This window comes from Lactuca virosa, chromosome 8 (assembly GCF_052849685.1).
Source record: "Lactuca virosa cultivar CGN04683 chromosome 8, Lactuca_virosa_CGN04683_v6, whole genome shotgun sequence".
NCBI lineage: Eukaryota > Viridiplantae > Streptophyta > Magnoliopsida > Asterales > Asteraceae > Lactuca > Lactuca virosa.
The window spans coordinates 172,934,991-172,956,551 of record NC_136433.1 but is presented as its reverse complement, the minus strand read 5'-3'; the positions used below and the strand labels follow the sequence as shown (position 1 = coordinate 172,956,551).

At 33.5% G+C, this 21,561-nt stretch overlaps 1 protein-coding gene across 1 annotated transcript; it reads right to left on the bottom strand.

Moving 5' to 3' along the window:
- Nucleotides 1-10,104: 10,104 nt before the first annotated feature.
- Nucleotides 10,105-12,234, bottom strand: LOC145131062 (uncharacterized). The gene is made up of 6 exons (XM_079065799.1): nucleotides 12,018-12,234; nucleotides 11,805-11,951; nucleotides 11,496-11,654; nucleotides 10,909-11,398; nucleotides 10,475-10,843; nucleotides 10,105-10,378 (listed from the first exon to the last, which is right to left on the bottom strand). The coding sequence occupies exons 1-6, from the start codon at nucleotides 12,232-12,234 to the stop codon at nucleotides 10,105-10,107; spliced, it is 1,656 nt and encodes a 551-aa protein (XP_078921925.1).
- Between the last annotated feature and the right edge of the window lie 9,327 nt (nucleotides 12,235-21,561).

Sequence of the window (21,561 nt, the reverse complement as noted above, 5' to 3'; positions counted from 1 at the left end):
AAATAATAAAAAAATATATATGTAAAGTACAATGATATAATTAAAAAAAAAGTAGGATGCTATAATTCATAATGTCATTTAAAGTACAATATTATAATAGAAAACAAATAAAAAAAATGAAATATATAATAAAAAATATATGAAAAAGTACAATACTATAATTGAAAAAAAAATAGGATGCTATAATTGACAATGTCATTTAAAGTAAAATATTATAATAGAAAACAACATAAGAAAAATCTTGTAAATAAAAAAAATATGAAAAAGTACAATGTCATAATAGAAAAGATGTTATAAGTAAAATATATATATGAAAAATTACAACATAAGAAAAGATTCTAAAAACTAAATTACTTAAAGTACAATGCTATAATAAAAAAGTAGGTTTTTTAGTTGAAGTATCTTCCTTTTAAATCAATAAGAGCCTAGAAATACCCGGTCGAAATTGATTTAGAAATTAATTTTGGATTGTCCCGGTTTTAGGACTGCTTTTTGAATACTTTATCTTATTTAGGATGTGAATGCGTATTACATGATTGATTGTTTAAGAAAGATTTGGTTGTTATTTTCTCTTTACTCCTTAGGTATATATTTCTATATATACTTAGGAGCAAAGGCGAAATGTTGCCGAATTTTTCTTAAACAGTCAATCATGTAATATAAATTTGCATATGAGGTAAAGTATTCAAAAAGTGAGTTTAGAAGCCTACCTTTGTGAATACTCTTTCCACTGTCAGGTTTTTGTTACTGTTTCGATACTGTTTTTTGAATCATCGATTTTACTCTACCTTTATAAATATTGCACCCGATTTAGCGGTTACTCTATCCTTATAAATATTCAATCCTATTTTTAGTTCTTGTAGAAGAAGCACTAAAACCTAACTTTTGTTTCAGTTGCAACATGTCTATTGATAAAACCTTGACTACTATTAAAAACCATAACTCTACCGTGTTCCAACAAGGACTCGAATCTTTTATCGAGAGGTCTAAAACACACGTCGATAACAATGGTCAAATCTGATGCCCATGTAACAAATGTAATATCAAAAAACTTATTCTACTAGCCATAATGAACTTTCATATACTTCAACATGGATTTAGTCCACATTATATTAAATGGAAGCATCACGGTAAAAATACTGTTCATCCGGTTGTAGAAAACATAACACGTAGTAAGGAGATGGTCGATGTTATTGCTAATGTTATGGGGGATGTGATTGAAAACAATACGAACTGCGATGAAGGGAACCCATATACAGAGGGTAGTGGTTTCGTTGATGGATCTAAAAATCTATTAGAGGAAGTCTAATTAAAATTTTATCTTGGATGTACTTCGTTTTTCCCTTGACTTTTTGGGAAAGCTGATGCATATCAAGGTGATCAAAAAATGGACTGATAGTTCAATCGATTAGCTTCTTGAGTTGTTGCAAGCTGCATTTCCTCAAGGAAACAGGGTCCCCCCATCACATTATAAAGCAAAAAAGACACTTAAAAAGATCTGCTTTAGTTATGAGTTGATACACGTATGTAAAAACGACTGCTTTCTTTTTTTGGAAAGAACACAAGTTGTTGTAAAAGTGTCCAGTTTGTAATGAGAGTCGGTGGGTTGATGAAAATATAAACGGTAAGAAAATGGCTCATAAGGTGTTATGATACTTTCCCATTACCCCCAGACTACAATGTTTGTACTATTCTAGACACACAACTAAAGATATGATTTGGCATAGTACCGGACGATCAGAAGACAATAGAATGCTTCATCCCGTTGATGGTACTTCATGGGAAAAATTTGATATGAAGTACCCTAACTTCTCGAGGGAACCCGAGAACGTACTCTTAGGGCTTGTTGCTGATGGTTTTAATCCATTTCATAACAAGTGTAATCCTCACAGCACGTGGCCCGTCATATTCACCACTTACAATATTCCACCATGGCTATGCATGAAAGATTCCTCCTTCATGTTGACCTTGTTGATTCCCGACCCCAAAGCACATGGAAGGACTTGGATGTGTTCGTTAGGCCGTTGGTGGATGAGTTGAAGCAGTTGTGGAGTTTTGGCGTACGTACTAAAGACACAACGACGGGTATATTCTTCAATATGAAAGTGATGTTGTTATTGAAAAATAACGACTTTCCAACTCATAATAGTTTATCCAGTTGGAGTGGCAAAGGGTACAGAGCTTGTTCGACTTGCAATGAAGACACTACGTGATACCGAGTATCAATTAAAGTTGTATATGTTGGTCTTCACCGATTCTTATATGTTGACCATCCATGGAGAAAAAAATATACTATAACGGCCAACACGAGACAAGAGACCCTCCAAGACATTTTAGTGAGGAAGAAATACAAGTGCAACACGATCGTCTATTGTCTCATCCGTCGGGTAAAGTAGTTGCTTAACGAGCTAGTATAAAGAGAGGTCGTGAGGATTTCGAGTTGAATTGGTCTAAAAAGAGCATATTCTTTGAACGTGAATATTGGTCTTCTCTGGAGCTGAAGCACAACTTCGATGTTATGCATACTGAAAAAAATGTCGGTGAGAGTCTTTTAGGTAATTCTCTGATAAATGATAAGTATAAAGACACATCAAATGCTCAGGCCTACTTGACAAAACTGAACATTTGGAAAAGTCAATGGTTGAAAAAGAGTGGCAACAAGTTCCTTAAACCCCATCCATCTTACCCGTTCACGAAAACTGATCGCATTTGTTTTTGTGAGTTTATAAGAGATATTAAATTGCCAGATGGGTTTGGATCTAACATCAGTAAAAAAAGTGAATGAAAATAATACTAACATTATTAGGCTGAAATCTCATGATTATCACATTCTGATTATGCTAGTGATGTGTCAGCAGACACTGAAAGTGTCTGAGGCCGAGAATGATTAAAAAATATTTATAAATGACTTGCAAAATAAGATTAGTATTTGATGTAATCATATCATATTGTCAGTATATATATATATATATATATATATATATATATATATATATATATATATATATATATATATATATATATATATATTATGTTATAGTGTTTCAGGATGTCATTTTTTTGGATTGCATTGCTCCATCTTATAGCTATTAAGATGGGCCATGGAGATGACGGTAGCGACGAGCCACCACATCCGTTCGTTGGAGGTTTTGGTGATCACCAGATCGATGGTAGTTAAGATTTATTCTAATTCATTGTATTTCATATTGTATGTATATAAAAAATTATCGTGACTAATATTTTTTTATACAATTGTACCTCCAAAACAAAGAGGCATGGCAGTAAACAAAATAATGTATAAGTTATTTGAAGCAAACGATAAGAATACTTTCTTGCCGGTTTGGGAAGTATATGAATGCTTCATTTGGGAGGTTGGGAATTATATGTGGCGTGGCATCGCTTTGGATAAGAACGTCTGGAAAGAAGTTTCTGAAGCCGAAAGGAAGGGCATGCTCCACTATCTTTCGGTAAATTATTTATAAAGTTATATTTAATATGTTTAATTTTGATTTATTTTTAACTTCTCTATTTTTTTGTAGACATGGTTTGATTTTCAAGAGATTTCAAATGATACCATGGCTTCAGTTTTTTGGGTGTCACTGAACAATCAAATATGTGCACAGTATAGATGCTGCAAACATATTGCAAAAACTCATTTTATTGATTTGCAAGGGGATGTCGAGGCATCAAGGGATCAACCCCCCCCCCCTCCCCCCCAATCGGTATGGATCCGTAGCATTGGAGTACTACTATTAACCACTTCCTAACAGATAAGCATAAATAACGATCCAGTGAAAACACAAAATACCAGAAGAAGCAAGTAGTTTAGAATCATGGAGAGACGTGCAACTACGATAGTGCTTGTTTTAAGAACGTAAGTTACAGTAATGTTTATTCATTTATAACATATTTTGTAATGTTTATTCAATAATAACATATTTTGTAATGTTAAACAAAATTAGAATATACTTGAAGCATTTCACCGTGAGCATGTCAATAAACAACGAAAATTTGTTGACCTGTTAGTCCAAGACCAATATGTAAGTTTTTATTACTTAAAAATGAAGTAAATTGTTTTTTTTTGTTTTAGTTTTAAAGTATATTGACAATCTTCGTGAAATACAAAATGCTTTAGTTGGTGAGATTGCATTACAAACTCCGCACATAACTGACTCCGGTGGTGATCTGAACTCCATTGATTGGATAACCATATTTGTGAAGGTGTTAGGTGCTCGAAGGGGACATGTGATAGGCATCAGACCTAAACCTCCTTCCGCAACGGGTACAAGTGCACCCTCTCAGTGGCAGTCACACTCACACACACAAGCACCGCAACCAACATAGGTACTTTTTAAACTCTTAAAGAATTTGGTAGCTTGGTACTTTGCTATATTGTTAAGAACTTGATGCATTTATAGTAAATTTTGGTGGTTAGATACTTTGCTTATTTGTTAAGTGCTTAATTCATTTGTCATAAATTTGGTAGTTTTGTAGTTTGTTATATTGTTAAAGACATAATTGATTTGGTAGTTTGATAGTTTGTTAAATTTTTAAAGACTTAATTCATTTGGTGGTTTGATTGATTGTTAAATTGTTAATGACTTAATGTGCTTGTGACTTAATCGTTAAGTAATAATATTTTTTTAGTTTGATATTTAAATTATATACTTACATTGTAGGATGTGGATGTTAACACTTTTTTCCAAACCCCGACGTTTGTGAAAGCAATTGGAGATATTATCCGCTTGTTTAAGAACCAAGTCAACAACACGTGCAACAACGACGCGGAAAACAACGATGGGGAAGACGAAGACGCATAATATTTCTTATTTTATGTTATGGATGATGTTATTATGTATTTATTAGATAATTTATGGATGGGATTGACTAGTATTTCTTGTTTATTAGATCGTTTATGTAATGTGGTATATTTGATGTTTTATGTAATGTGATATATATTGTTTTATGTTATTTAATGTTCTATGTAATGTAGATTTGTAGATTATAATTTCTGTATTTTTTTTAATTTTTGCATTTTATAATATATAAACTAGTACCATATATAAATTGTATTAAAAAAATTAGCGGCGACAACTTTTGAGACGACCTATACCAATTGCGACGACGAGTGCATCCGGGAAGCTTGGCTGGAAAAAACTCTCGAAGAAAACGGAGCCAAGTATGCACGTAACCAAGTTTCTTGCTTGGGAATTTCCTTTCGGTGGCCGGGATATTAATAGGGACGACACTAATAGCGTCTACGAGGGCTTTTAGCGACGCCAACTATTAGAGACGACACTAATTATTTTTGAGTATTAGCTACGAGTTAATAGCGGTGATCCTTTTGCGACGACTTGTCGCCGCTAAAGGTATTAGCGACGATTTGAGGCATCAACTGCAATGTTATTTGTCATCGTTAAGGTAACTTTTTTTTTTTTGGTGATATGAGAACCGTAACTTTATAAAATGACAGAAATTATGCATGTTTTGAGAATAAATTTAAAAAATGGTTCATTATAAAAAATTACATAAACAATCCTCATCTAATACAAAATTATAGAAATAGTCTTTTTATAGATTTAAAAAAATGATAGAAATGGTTCTTGTTTTGACAAAATACTTCCGAAATGTTTTATGTTAAAAATACGGAAATTATCCCCATCTAACGAAGTTACAGTAACGAGCCTATGTAAGAGAAAGTTACCAAAATGGTGCTTAATTATGTAATAACGAAAGTTTTTTCTTACTATTTTGGTTTATACCAACCTTTTGTGTTACTTTATTAATGTTTGTTTGGGTTTTAATGCCTCTTAAAAGGAGACACATCTAAATTTATAAAATTTAGATCGTTTGGTAGCAACTTAATTTATTATTTGAATTCCAAAAAGAGATTTGACCGAATCATATGTAAACCCATGTCTGAATTTTTTTTGTTTGACACGCTTCCTAATATGCCCCGACCTAAACATGTGTTCCCTCTTCTCCTCCACATCGCTTGCTTCTTCGGCCGTTTGCGGTTCTCCACATCGTTCGCATCTCTGGCCATCTCCCTCTAGGTCATCGCCGTCGCTGACCCTTGAACCTCCTCCACCGAGTTCCTCCATCAACCCTCACACCCTTCTCCGAAAAATATGTCGCCGCCAACTTCGCTTCCTTCACCAGCGACTCCAATCTGCGGTTCTAGGTAACCCTTTTCTTTTCTTTTTCTCCTGAAAAATCGATTCTTATACATTGATTTGTTCTTTTTTTAACCTGAAGTCGATTATCAACAGGCCATGATTCATATGGTCTGACCACTTTATCAACATACATCGACTGATTTTGGGGATAGTTACTACTCCCTCCGTCCCAAACTGATTTTGGGGATAGTTACTACTCCCTCCGTCCCAAAATTACTGTCCACAGACAAAAAACACATAGATTAAGGAAATATTAGTTATCACTAACTTTATATTATAAAATGATAGTTTTGTTCTTACTTTGCATTTAATGTTCCATTAAATGCTTAATTGGTTGTAATAATGAGAGGGTATTTTGGTAAAAATGTTATTTATTTTTAGAAGTTGACTATTATTTTGGGACAAACCAAAAAGCAAAGATAGACTATAATTTTAGGACGGGGGGAGTATTTTATTTCCTAAATTGGAATACATCTAGTTCAAAATCCATGATAGATGAATTTTTGTTGAAGGAATGCCTATATGTGAAGCATTTGCACAGATATAACAACCCAACATCTATGTTGTTGAAGGAATGCCTATATGTGAAGCATTTGCACATATATAACAACAACCCAACATCTATCATGTTCATGTCAAGTAGTTTGATGAGGTTTGTGTTGATAAACTCAAATTAGGAAGGTTATGAAGTTTTCTTTTAATGGTGTTTTGTTAACACTTGATACTTATTTTATACATGATACATTAAGGTTGGATGTTGTTATAAGCTTTCCCAGATCATGTCTTTCATCTTTGTTTTGATACCCCATGTGTTGTTGCGTGGTATATTTTGTAATGCAACTTACGTTGAACATTTGATTTTGAATGACATACAAACAATTTTTTATACATAGAGTGTTAATAAATTATTATTTTTTTGATTGGGTTTTCAGGTGAAATAGATGAAGATTTTGCAAGCTTATTTTTCCGAAGTTGTCAAAGTTGTTTGTCATATATGTCTCAAAATTAGTTGGATATAGATATATTGAAAACTCAAAGCTCAAATTAAAGAATACCCCATCTTAAAAGATCAAAGCTCATAACTCGGTGGGAAAATTTTTGACCTTCAATGTCAAATATGTTGTATTTTAACTTTGAAACCCTTGGGACATACAAAAAATGATTGTTATTTTTGTAAATTTATCTGAAAAGATCATTACAAATTAATGAAGATAAATTTTGATTTATATTAATTTGGATTTTGTATGGTGTTTATCTTTTTTTTTATTCAGCAAAAAATAATATAAAAGGGTAAAATGGTCATTTTCATAATTCAGCACAATAATTCAGAGGTTCCAATTCATTAGTACAAAAAAGACCTACGATCACACTTTCCGAAAAATGGTCTGTGACACTTTTTATTAAAATTGGGGCCAAAGGTCACTAAAAAAATTTAAAGACTGTTTTTGGATACATTTAAATTAGTTTGTGTGGCCATTGTATAGATAATCAAAACTTTAACCACACTTAAATATACCAAATGTGACAAATATTAGTCACACTCGAACACTGAGGCCATAGGTCACAATCAACCACGGGAATCGATTAAGATTGTCATACTTTTTTATGAGAGACAGTAGATAAACGTATTGTGACATGAGTTAGTTTTATGTGTGTCTATAACCTGGTGCCTTTTTAGCCACCTAACAGACAAAGTAGCTAAAAGGTGATACATATGGTCACAGTAAATATTTGTGTGTCCATTGGGCGGTTCTGTACTAGTTGTACTTAGTTAACGCAAGAAAAGAAAACAAGTTAGTATTGGTTATTTATGGTCATGTACCTTTTATTATGCGTGTCAAAATATTATGAATTGACTTTGAGAAGAAACAAATATTGTGTGTGTAGGTAGCATTTAGTTATGATTACAACTATTATATGTGTCTATATGTAAATATAGTTATAAAAGAACAATAATGTCTTAACGGTATAATAAGGGGTTGTTCATTGAATATGTTACTATAATTATGTAATGTTCATTCTGGTTGTACTATTGTATTTGTAAGTTTAAAGAATAGTCTTTATAAAATGAAAATTTATTAATGTAAAACTGAAATTGTTTCCTGGTTAAGTTATTATACAAAAAATGACAATTTTAGACTTTTTGCAAGACTCTTAAATTTGACCATATTTATCTTTCATATCATTTGGCAGAATAAAAAATGAACAAAAAGTTCAATCATGGCATTTTACAAAAGTACATTACTTTTTTTGCAATTAAAGGGTTGTATAAATTATTGAAAAAAATTGAATGGCAGTTTTGTAAAGTTAGAAACAATTTCTGAAAAAACCAAAAATAAACTAAAAATAATAAAAACAAAAACAAATAACAATATAGTTGTATTGAATAAGAGCTATAAGAAAGGACCAAATTGCCCTTTTTGTCATCTATTCTTTTAATTGCACCAGATCATACACCATTAAAAATGAAAAGAATACAACTTATTTTAACAGAATAGTATGATAAATAAATGAAAAGAATACAACTTTGTCTAACATTGCATAACGAAAGTACATTGCTATAACATGCAGTTTATGTTATAACATGTCATCCACCATTACAGTAAAAAACTGAAAAAAAATAACTTTGAGTTATAACAATATTACACCAGAATAGTTTGATGGTATAATATGGTAAAAATATATTAAGGAAAGTACATCGTCATTTTTTGTCATTTTCTTATTCTCCACGTAACGCTAGGATCAAGGTTTGGCATTTCCCTTCTACAAACAAAAATAAAGATCATTAAATGTTAAAAGAAGGAAAAATATTATCGCTACAAATGTGATTCATGACATTAAGAAACACATACCGTACGTATAAGAATACCATGACAATCAGTACGAAAATCATCATTTTCCTTCTGAAAGTCAAGTGTGTCTACACGTGGCAATATATTATCATTATGAGGAACTACAATACTAAATGCTTCATCTACATCTTCATATGTATCTCTATAATTTTTGGGAGGTGTCTTGAACACAATAGACATTTTTTGATCGAGCGGGTTTGTCACGTAAAATACTTGTTGTGCTTGTGAGGCCAATATGAAAGGATCACCTTTATGGCCTAATCTTTTTAGTTCAACTAGTGTGTACCCCAATTTATCCCTTTTTACCCCATTTCTATTGTCAACTTAGTCACACATGAAAATTGGAATTCGTTTAAAATGATAATCTAGTACCCATATCTCTTGTAAAACACCATAATAAGTGTTTTTGGCATATGTTACAACTTCTTTACTGATGTGTGTGTCAGTTGCAACGACACTAACCCCACTGTTTTAATAAACTTTACCTGCACGAGCTTTTGTACGAAAAGTATATCCATTGATAGCATATACATCGTATTTAATAATGTTCTTATTGGGTCCATGTGAAATCCATCTCATTGTCTCTATTATACTTTCTCTACAGCCCCCTAACTCTCTCTCTACCTGAATAGTAATTAGATTATGAATTTAAGATATAAATAAATACATAACAAAAAACACAACATATATGAAAAGAATATACCTCTTTTCGTAACCAATGACCAAATGTATTATTGTGCTCTTGTTCTAGCTGTGCCTTTCGTTTAGTAGGGTGTTGATGTTGCAAAAATTTCATGTGTCGTCTGTCAATACGTTAATGTTAATATTATAACAAAAAAAACATACATGTAAAAAACTTACTTGATATACGGGAGTACTTCAGATGTATTTTGCAATACAAAGAAATGTGCTTTACTGAATAGTTCTGCAGATCCTTCTACCGATTTAGCAGTTGATAGAGGAGTACCGTCCGTAATAGAACTACTATCTACACCTTTATGAATTCCACATTTGTTATGATTGTCAGGTGGAATACCAATAGTATCCATATTTTTAAGGAATTCACTAAAAAACTAAAGCTTCTCCTCTGCAACATTCTCTTTTGCAATGCATCCTTCTGGTCTATTTTTGTTTCGCACGTGCCCCTTAATAACCTTCATAAGCCTTTTGAACGGGTACATCCATATAAATAATATTGGACCGCATAATTTTACTTCCCTAGTTAGATGAACGGTTAAATGAATCATCACATCAAAAAATGATGGTGGAAAGTGTTTCTCAAGAAGGCATAAGGTTACACATAACTCCTCTTGCAACTTATCGAGCTCATCCAATATGATTTCTTTGCTACATATTGATTTGAAAAAGAAACAAAACCTTGTAATAGCAACTCTGGTGGGTGGATGCATAATAGATCGAATTGCTATGGGTAAAAATTGTTACATGAGCATGTGATAGTCATGTGATTTTAGTCCGATCAACTTCCTATCCTTCAGACTCACCAAACTAGAAAAATTAGAACAATACCCTTGAGGAACCCTTAAGTTGTATAAAGTCTCACAGAATTTGTCTTTTTCCTCTTTTGTCAATGTACAACCTGCTGCAAGAAGTGTTGTGTTGTTCCCTTCTATCTTAGGATGCAGCTCCGGTTTTAAACCATAATGAACCAAATCCAATCGAGCTTTATAACCATCTTTCGTCTTCCCGGGAACGTTCAACACAGTTCCGGTTAAACTCTCGCCCACGTTCTTTTCGACATGCATAAAATCTATACAATGTGGAATCAAATTGTCGCGCCAATACTTTAGTTGTCTATACCATATATTGAATTTCTTCCAGTATGTATTATTTTGCTGGCCCACATCTGAAGTACCCACTTGGTGTGATTTTCTCTTTTTTTATTAATCTTCCCACCTCTTCCAGTTGTAGATTGTTGGATTTCTACCTCCTTTCCCTTAGACACGTTTCCCCATTTATTAATTATAAATTTGACCATGTTATATATTTCCTCCCCATTCATAGGTTCTGGAGAGGGTGAGAACTCTTGTTGTCCATTGAATTCCTTTTTTTGTCTTTTGAACGGGTGATCATACTGTAGAAATCGTCTATGACCAGCATAACTCTGCTTATTCGATTCAGGGAGTCTAATGCAGTGTGTTTCTGCGCCACACACAACACAACCTTGAAATCCGCTGTAAGGACAACCACTTAATGTACCTAGAGCAGGATAATCATTAATAGTCCATAACACAACTACACGTAGTTTAAACTGCTCTTGTGCATATGCATCGTATGTTTCAACTCCAATATTAAATAATAATTGCAGATCATCAATAAAAGGTGCTAGGAACACATCAATATCGTTTCCTGGTGTTCCCGATCAATAACGAAAGCATGATGAACTTTCTCTTCATACACAACCATGGTGGAAGGTTGTAAATGACAGTTAAAATAGGCCACACACTATGATTCCTATTTCCTCTATTCACATCGACCCCGTCAGCCGAAATGCCTACCCGCAAATTTCTTGGTTCGCTAGCAAAGTCAGGATATTTGTCATCAGTGGCAGTCCATGCTGGTGAATCAGCTGGGTGACTTAAAACACCAATATCCACCTTTCTGTCTGTTGCATGACATGTTAAATCTTTTGCAGTAGTCTTAGACTAAAAAAGTCGTTTCAAGCGCGGAATAATTGGAAAGTACCACAAAACTTTTGCAGGAATATTCTTGTAAATTATATTTTTTTGTTCATCGACCTTCCATTTTGATTTACCATAAGTAGGACATGATGCCATGTCTTTGTATTCGTTTCTATAAAGTATACAGTTGTTGACACATGCATGTATCTTAGTATACCCTGAACCCATTGCCTTGAATGCTTTTTTGGCCTCGTATGTACTACTGTACATTTCGTTTCCTTCTGGTAACATATTTTTGATCAAAACTAATAATTATGTAAAGCACTTATCTGATACTCCATACTTACTCTTCAAGTTGAGTAGTTGTATGATTGCAGATAATTTTGTGAAATTAGGACACCCTTTATATAGGGGCTTCTCGGCATCTTCTATCAGTTCTCTAAACTTCTTAGGGTTCCCAATAACATTTTCTTCTACAACTTCAACCATCTCTACTGTTTTTGCAACATCTGTTGGCATTTCTGTGTTCATGTTCATGGAATCAACAACGTATGACGTGTCCATGTCAAAATTATGTTCATATATATAATTTCTGGGTGGTTCCTCTGTTTCTCCATGCTTATTCCAATTCGTGTATGTTTGATCAATTCCATTCATGAATAGGTGATCATATACCACATCAACTGAATGAGATATGTGGTTTACACACTTGACACATGGACATGGAATTCTTATCTTTTTTTTGGTATCTATAGGATCCATATTTTTAGAAATCTTGTAATTGTGTACTGCATATTTCAAAAATTATGCAACACCCTTTACATACGTTTCTGATGTTCTGTAGGCTCCTATCCAAGACTTATCCATATTCAGTTTACAACAACATCAACAAGCAATATATGTTTCCTGTTCCTTGAAGCATTTTAACAAACAGTTGGTGTGCATAAACGAAAAAGATCACATTACAAATAAATCCAATAACTGGAAACCAAATACTTGTTAATTTAAGAATATATAATGATACACATCATTACCAAACGAAATAGCAAAGATTCATATTATGAGGGTAATTGTTTTTTATGTCCCTGTATAAATTAATGTAGTATGTGTACCTGTATGAATTTCAGATTGAAGTATCAATTTCTGGTTGAAGTATAAACGTAGTTGCAATGCGTTTGTAGTAAGCAGAGAATGATTCGATGGGAATTCATATTGTCTCAAAGTTCATATTTACGCAATGGCTGTGGATGATCAATGACATATCGAGAAACAAAAAACAAGAGAGAAAAAAATTGTTCCTAGTGGGGGTTCGAACCCATGCTATTCCAAAATATACCATTAACTATATGTACACTTATCAACTGAGGTGACTGGTCTATAAGTTATTAGGTTACGAAAAAAACAAAACAATGAACTAAAAGAGAAATATTTGATGAAAATACCCCTCTTCCTCCAGAACTGATCTAAGACAAACACAGTAAGCATCAATCATACTTTCCTCATTTGATACAATAAATGTAATTGTGGTTGCACATTGTTTTTAATTATCCTTCACAATTTGAAATAAAAAAAATAACAAAAATACCCCTGATTCCTCTCACACTCTTTTTGTTTAATTGTAGTTATGAACATCATATATGTATCCAAGATTAACTTATTTTTTTTCCATCAATACTATGATGATGCATACCCTTAGGTGATGTTTCCTTTTTCTTTTCATTATCTATACTGAATGACCATTATACCCTTATATCTCAAACACAATTTCAGTGGGAAATTATAACATTTTCTTTGTTTTATGATAATAACAAATAATTAACTGATATAACCCTGCTTTAGCATAATCTCCATATGTTTAAAACAAACATGGGACAAACTAACTAATCTAACCAATAACATAACTCTAAAATGGAACTAAGTTGCAAAGTACATTGCTTTTTTTACAAAACAATGCAGCAAAACAGGGACAATACTCATTTAGTTATAAGTATGAAATACAATATAAAATTAATATTATAATTACTTCCCATTTTGCCCCTAAGACAGTTAAAATCAAAACATCACTAAATAAAGACATCTAATATATAACATTAAACAACAAAAAAGAGTTTCATATTGCTTACAAAAAAGAGTTTCATATGTACTCTGTCTAAAACATAAAATGGAGTACAACATAGGTCTCCTACACTATGTATTTCCATGAAATCAGATTCTCCTTGGCCATGTCCATTGCATCTTCCATTTTTCATCTTGGAATGGTCATGTTTAGCATATGCTTGATGTATGTTATTCCATCATCAACTGTTGCCATTGGGTGTTCTGTTACAAACAGATGAATAAACTTCTCAACTCTTTTGGATGGTGAGTTCATCTAAAAGTGGGGGAAATTGATTGGAACATATACAGGCCTGTTTTCAACATACAGATGTTCAATCTCTCGGAATTGGTGTGCCCTTACGATCATCTTGAAAGTTCCCAAACAATCATCGTTCAAAATTGGAATCATTGACAACCCATAATGTTCTTCGGTTGGCATATGATACCAGTTACCCATAGTTGTATACCCCAAGCTTTTGGAAAAACGACCAAGCATCTCCATGTTGAGCAAATCGATGTTGACAAAAGAAATAAAGTGAACTTTTGTCTTTTCATACCACTTACCTGTATTGTCTGTGAAAAACCCGCCATGTAAAACTCTAATAGTGAATCTCTTATCATTTGCTTTCCCGTACTCTACTAATGGTGTGTTTTTTGGTGGTTCACTGCTTACACTCCAGAGTTGGAACCTCGGATTTGCCCATGGATCAGCATTCATTTTTGTTTACATTGATCGTCGGATTTTTTTCACAGAAGAGGAGAAAATAATCGAAGTTATCGTATTTTGGTAATGAAGATGTAAGAATGACGATTTTGATATAAGGGGAGGGTTTAAATGGATCATCATTGGGAGCTGAAGGGACATCGACGCATGCCATCACTTCCGATTAATAGCAAGCTACATGGGAGGTGCAATTTGAACGACGGCTATGATAATGATTACCGATATTGTGTTTTACATTAATATAATATTTACATTAATATATATAATATTAATTAAGTGTAATATCCATACTTTCTTTGTTTTTATTATTACCATACAATATATATATAATATTAATTAAGTGCAAGTTTGTAGAACTCGTTACTCGGTACCTGTTCGGACGACTACCGAGTAGCGAGTACTCAGGAGTACTCGGGGAGTACTCGGATTTGTTAATTCATGTAGAAATATTTTTAGGGAAATTATATATGTCAAAATCATAAGTTAAAATTATAAATTGATTGAAATGTATAAAAAATGTGATACATGTGAATACAAAAAAACTAAAAAAACACATAATGGTCTCATTTCGTGAATAATTACTGAAAATTTAAGATATATATGTAGTAATACTCACATGTGTGTGTGTGTTAAATAATAAATCATTAAGTATATTATACATATTAATCACCGAGTTGACCGAGTTTAACAACATTGCTCACTTTAGTAAGGGGACGATCGAGGAGTACTCGGGATTCTGTAACTCGCCTCAGTAAGGGGCTGAGTAGCGAGTACTCGGAGGAGTAATCGGCCAACTCGGCAAGTTTTACAACACTGATTAAGTGTAATATCCATACGGGTGTTGGTAATGGTTTGGGACCAAAATGGATTTATAATATGGGTACAGGTTGCAGGTGGTCGGGTGTTGGTATGGGTTGACCATTATGAGGTCATGTACGGGTGTTGGTAATGGTTTGGGACCAAAATGGGTTTATAACATGGGTATGGGTTGCAGGTGGTCGGGTGTTGGTACGAGTTGACCATTATTAGGTCATGTACGGGTGTTGGTAACGGTTTGGGACCAAAATGGGTTTATAACATGGGTACGGGTTGCAGGTGGTCGGGTGTTGGTACGGGTTGACCATTATTAGGTCATGTACGGGTGTTGGTAATGGTTTGGGACCAAAATGGGTACGGGTTGCAGGTGGTCGGGTGTTGGTAATGGTTTATAACATGGGTACGGGTTGCAGGTGGTCGGGTGTTGGTACGGGTTGACCATTATTAGGTCATGTACGGGTGTTGGTAATGGTTTGGGACCAAAATGGGTTTATAATATGGGTACGGGTTGCAGGTGGATAATCAATGGTTTATGAATTTATGGCATATAAATGATTATAAAAAATTAGTAAGCTAACTAGACCTTAGTATTATTTTTGTTATATAATACTATTTTTCCATTGTATATATATTTTTAAATTTTAAATATTGTTTTATTTCCAATAGTCATATAGTTGTATCCTAAAATTAAATTGTTAATTTAGAAGGACCAAATATGTAATATTTCTATTAATACCAAATAAATCGTAATAATGTTTGAAAAGCCAGAACATGTTTCCAAACCACGATTTTTGCTCCTCATCGTGTGGGATTACTATCAGATCAAAATTTGGAAAACATTAGAATTCGTCAAACGAAATTAAACAAAAATAATGGGAGGCAAACATTTTTTCGTATGGTTTTTGGGCTCCAAATCAAAGCGGGAAATCGTCATCTATCTCACCGCCAAAACTATGAAGATCAATCCATCGGATCAAGGAGAATCCGGTAAAATATTGGTAACAACCATCAATTTAGGACGTAGTATTTCATTTTAATATTTAATAGACCTTTATTTATTCCACCATTGTATTGTTTAGCGTTAGGTTATATCCCAATTGGATTATAATTCAGTTCATCATTCATCACACATTCTACTGTAAGTATATTGTTTGTGTATTCTGTCAATGTTATTGATTGTATTGATTATGGGATCATGCATAAAACACACAATTTTGATTCTTCATATTGGTGTGCTTGTTGCACACCAACTGTTCGATGAAATGTGTTTGTGAACAATTGTCTGTAATATTAGTTATTCATACCTTTTCATTAAACATATAAATAATCAAACTTGTTTACTATGTTTCATGTCAACAGAAGAATCATGGAGGTGAACAAGGAACAACATGAGGATATGTCCGACTATGATACGGAATATGAGCAAGATGATGGAAACCAACAATATGATTCAGACACAGAAGATGGTGAAAATAAGGACATTGACTTTAATAGCCATTCAGATTCGGAAGAAGAAATCCAAAACACAGTTCCTACAAGGTCAAATAGGAAGAGGGGCATGACTCGATTGCTAAAGCTGAAGAATGAGTATGTCAATTCTGGTGGTAGAAAAAAACGTGACAGGTTTGATGAATTGGGTAAGTTTACAGGGAAGAATAATGCAGTGTTTGTTAGTTATTTGGGTTATCTTGTCCGCGAGAAGGTGGGATTAAGTGCTCTTTGCTGGAAAAAAGTAAAACAGGAAGTGAAGGACAAACTATGGGAAGAGATTATAGTAAATATGATATTTACTTTTTTAAACTGCATATCATATTAAATGTAAAAATCAAGTATTAAATACTAACATATTCATTGTTGTTTCATTTTAGCGCTATTTTGAAGTTCATGAAAGTGGAAAACAATTTGTGATGAATAGGCTTGGTATCCTTCTACGAAACTTCAGAAGGAAATTGTATGCAGATTACATCAAGCCACATCTAGGCAATCCCAAAAAGCTTGAAAAAATCCTCGTTCGTTATCGTGCACTAATTACTGAAAAAGATGATTGGAACAAATTCGTGACATATACGCAATTAGAAGAGTTTAATGTTAAATTTTTTTTTTCAAAACTTCTTCATTTATTTATCATAAACTGGGTTACAACAGTGCTTGACAAATATTTTACTTTTTTTTTTGACAGAATGTGTCACAAAGGACTATCAAAGCGAGAATGATGTCAAAGTATGCTCATCGGATGGGACGAGGGGGGTATACTACTCTTAGGAGGAAGTTGGTAAGCTTGGTCTTTAGCTATATGATCCTATTATATTAACTTCATAGCATTGTAGTTAACAGGTTATTGTTGTTGGATTAGTGTCTAAGTCCATAACTATTTTGGTATGTACTTGACCCGATTATGAGCATTGTCCTTTTGGGTTGCCTTCACCATAGCAATATGTGGGATGAATTAAGGAGAGAAAGGTTTAATTATGATTTATTAATATATTATGAGAATAATATATTAAAGGAGAAATCATATTGTTTAATTAATATTAGTCAAGAATTAATTAAGAATTAATTTTGTGGCTGAAAGAGATTAATTAAACTTAAGGGACTTATTGTGTAATTATAAGATAAATACATAATTGGGCTATGGATCACCTTGGAATAATAGGTTGGACGAATTCTATGGGGAAGCCCATTAGAAATCGTACAAGGCATGTTCTAGAAGGGGTCCATGGGCTGCTTAGAGCTTAAGCAGTCAAATTAGGGTTTCCTTGTTAGATAACCCTAATTGCCTACCTATTTAAGGAGCCCCTAAGCTCCAATAACGTGGCTAACTATTCCTTTAGGGTTTCCAGCCGTTTTTGGTGCCTCCTCTCTCCTCCCTCTTCATCCAAGTTGATTAGTGGTGTTTGTGACTCCATTAGAGGTGCAACACTTGAGGCACTAAGCTTTCTAAAGCCAAGGATTGATTGTTATTGCTATATAACAATCAAAGGTAAGATCTAAATCCTAATTTCAGTTATAGTTTATTAGATCTAGGGTTTATAGCTTTGGATATTCAATTGCATGTTCATTAGACAAACTAGATCCAAAGCTATTAGGGTTTGCATGTACACCATAGGATTGATGTAGTGCTCGAAACCCATCAGTGGTATCAGAGCCTAGGGATGTTTGTTTGATGTATTTGATGCTATAGTTGATTATTCATGCTTAAAATCGAAAATTTTTGGTTTCTGGGGGCTGGACTCGCCGAGTCCATGGCTGAACTCGCCGAGTCCATAGTGAACTCGACGAGTCCAAGCTAGACTCGACGAGTCAGAGTCGCAGATGGAGCAGATTTCAGGATTTTGACCTGTTTTGGCTGTGGATAATTACCTAAAACATTTTTTATTAATAAAATCCAATTTTTATCAATATTTGGAGATTATCCTTGCCAAAATAGAAGATAATTGTCAAAATTTAGATAATCTTTTGCCAAAATAGAAGATAATTGTCAAAATTTAGATAATCTTTTGTTTTATTAGATAAAGATTGATTATTTGGAATTTAGATTTGAATTATCTTGTGGAAAAATTTCATTTTTCCCCTTTAGGTTTTATAGTTTAAATTTGAACTTAAAAGTTTTGTTTTTGAAATTTGAATAGTTGAACCCAAATGTTTTGAAAAGTTTCAAAACTTGCCCTCAAGTTTTGGAATTTAAATTTTTGATTAAAAGTTAATTTTGAAATATTTAAATTCTAATCCAAAATGTTTTGAAAAGTTTCAAAACTTACCCTCAAGTTTTGGAATTTAAAAAGTTGATTAAAAGTTTGATTTTGAAATGTTAAATTCTAAAACCCTCGTATTTTTGAAAAATTCAAATTACACCCTTATGGTTTTGTTAATTAATTAAAGTGTATAATTAAAAGAGAGTTAATAAATCCATAAAGTTTTGGTTTACATTTAATTAAATTAAAAGTATAATTAATTAAATTAGACCACCTAGTATTTTAAAAGTGTAAAATACACCCTATACTATATATATGTAACATTAAAAGTCTAATATTATATATATGAGTAAACAGTCAGTCTTACCGTTAGTAGGCCTCATTCACGAAGCTGGTCTATAAGGGGTGTTTAAGGAAATTGCCCATAAAATGGCGATTGAATGGGTATCTACTCTTACCCACCGCACTCTTGACTAGTGGAGGGTCGTTAGCCGAACGGGTAGGATAGGACGAAACCTTCCATTATAAGTATAATGAAGTACAAAGTAACTACATGCTTTTACAAATTCCCAAATTCTAGTTACTTTAGGCAAAATGTGAAATTGTATGCTAATCCATGGAACTACACTTCGTACCCTTGTCAAACGTTAGTGGAGCGTGTGTGGTTAACCGGCACACTAATTTGGGATTGACATTGGTGGCGAAGGGTGGCTCGATGTTTATCATAGATCAATGGAGCGTGTGTGGCTAACCGGCACATTGATTAGGTGATAGTAGCATTGAGTGCACCACGTAGATTCGTATGGTTATTCACACCTTGTTTGTGATCCTCGGCATCCCAGTCGCAAACTTGAAGGGCATAATCGAGATTAAACACGCCATTGAAAAGTTCAATGAATCTCAAAAGATCTAGGAGTTTCAATTCATTTAAAACTTAAATTTCTTTTTCGTTTTTCATGGTGGAAATTGGTAAATCGTCATTTACCTACCTTCAAATATTCTGCAACTAGATTACGACATCCCTCTTCTAGGTTGTAGAGTATTGTGTTGGATCCTAGCCTTGATGTTTCGTTTGGGTGTTACATCAAGGATTCTAATCAACTTAACTTGAATTTTCTCCCGTTTTGTAGATGTCTGAATCTAATAATGGTCTTCCTAAATCCATTGGAACAAGCTTTCCAAATGTATATGGCGTTCCAAGATACGATCAAGGAAATGAGAGTCATGCTTCACTTCCTCCACCTCCTCCAATTGTTCTCCCTGACCCACAAGTTCAAAGGCTTAAAAATTTCAAGCTCACTCAATCCCTATTGGCAAGTAAGCACGAAGATGGGAAACCTGTGTGTGCATACGTCTTAGAGATGAAGTCACGCATTGATAGGTTAAGGATGTTGGGTGTCGATATCTCAAAGATGTTGGCTATTGACTGGGTTCTTCAGTCACGTCCTGATTCGTATAGTGAGTTCGTAAGAGAGTACTATGCGATGGTTCACGACGTGACCCTCATTGATTTGACCTATTTGCTTATTGCTGCTGAATCAGCGATGATTTGGCGCACTAGTCAAGCAAACTTTATTGGTCGAACATACTCCCATACTTCATTGGACACTGGCTACATTGGAAGCCCAGAAAAGGCTGAGATTGTCCCTTGCTATGTACCAAAGGAGTCCATTTGCTTTCACTGCCAAGAGAAGGGGCATTGGAGACGAAGCTGCCCTAGCTACCTGAGAGATCTAAGAGATGGGAGAGTCAAGACGTATGGCTCTACTTCAGGTAAAATCCATCAACTAACTCTATAAGTTCCTATTTTTGATTCTTAATACATGATGTGATAAGATTACATTTTGATGTTTTGCAGGATCGAAGAAAAGAAAGGAAACTTAAGGAAGAAGCGTGCTGAATCTGATCACGAAGAAATGGATTTCGATCGCATAGATTCAAAGATCGGATTTTTTTTTGAGTTGCTACTTTAGAGTTAGGGTAGATTTCTAAGAAATATGTAATAGCATAGTTTTTCAGTTGAATTGCATTGTAAGGACAAAGTTTTTCCGCAATAAAATAAAATTTGTTTTTTGTCTTATTTATTTATCCTTGCAATGGCATGTATGAAAAATTGATGTTTGAATGTTTCTTCTATTAGCAATAATGGATTTGATTCTTAATTGTGTTATTTGTGGAAATGTCGAGAATTTACCAAATAGGGAGAGTTTCTCATCACCCAAGTTTCAATTGGACAGAAACTTGGAATCATGCAACCTGCATTGTGTGATGAATGAGAAACTTCATATTTGAAAATTAGACTAATTCTTTGACAAAGTGTCAAGTGAAGGACTAAGAGATCGAATACACAAGGTTGTGCGTCGATCAAGTCCACCACAAGAGTAATAAAGATATTCGTCATGAATTACTAAAGTTTAGTAAATATGGTTATACTTATAAGATTGAGTATAATTCTGAATTAATTGAAAGAGTTTCAATCAATAGCAGAACGAATAAGAAGAATCTAGTAGGCAGAAAGATAAAAGTTTCTCTATTCTAAGAAGAAGGGAGAGTAACTTTTAT

What these genes read in the sequence shown, in the direction of transcription:
- LOC145131062 (XM_079065799.1), bottom strand. Translation starts at nt 12,234, where the DNA reads ATGGACACGTCATACGTTGTTGATTCCATGAACATGAACACAGAAATG. An exon ending in TAGAGGAAATAGGAATCATA is followed by an intron (nt 11,399 to 11,495) that starts GTGTGTGGCCTA and finishes CGGGAACACCAG; the next exon opens with GAAACGATATTGATGTGTTC. An exon ending in AAAAGAGAAAATCACACCAA is followed by an intron (nt 10,844 to 10,908) that starts GTGGGTACTTCA and finishes TATATGGTATAG; the next exon opens with ACAACTAAAGTATTGGCGCG.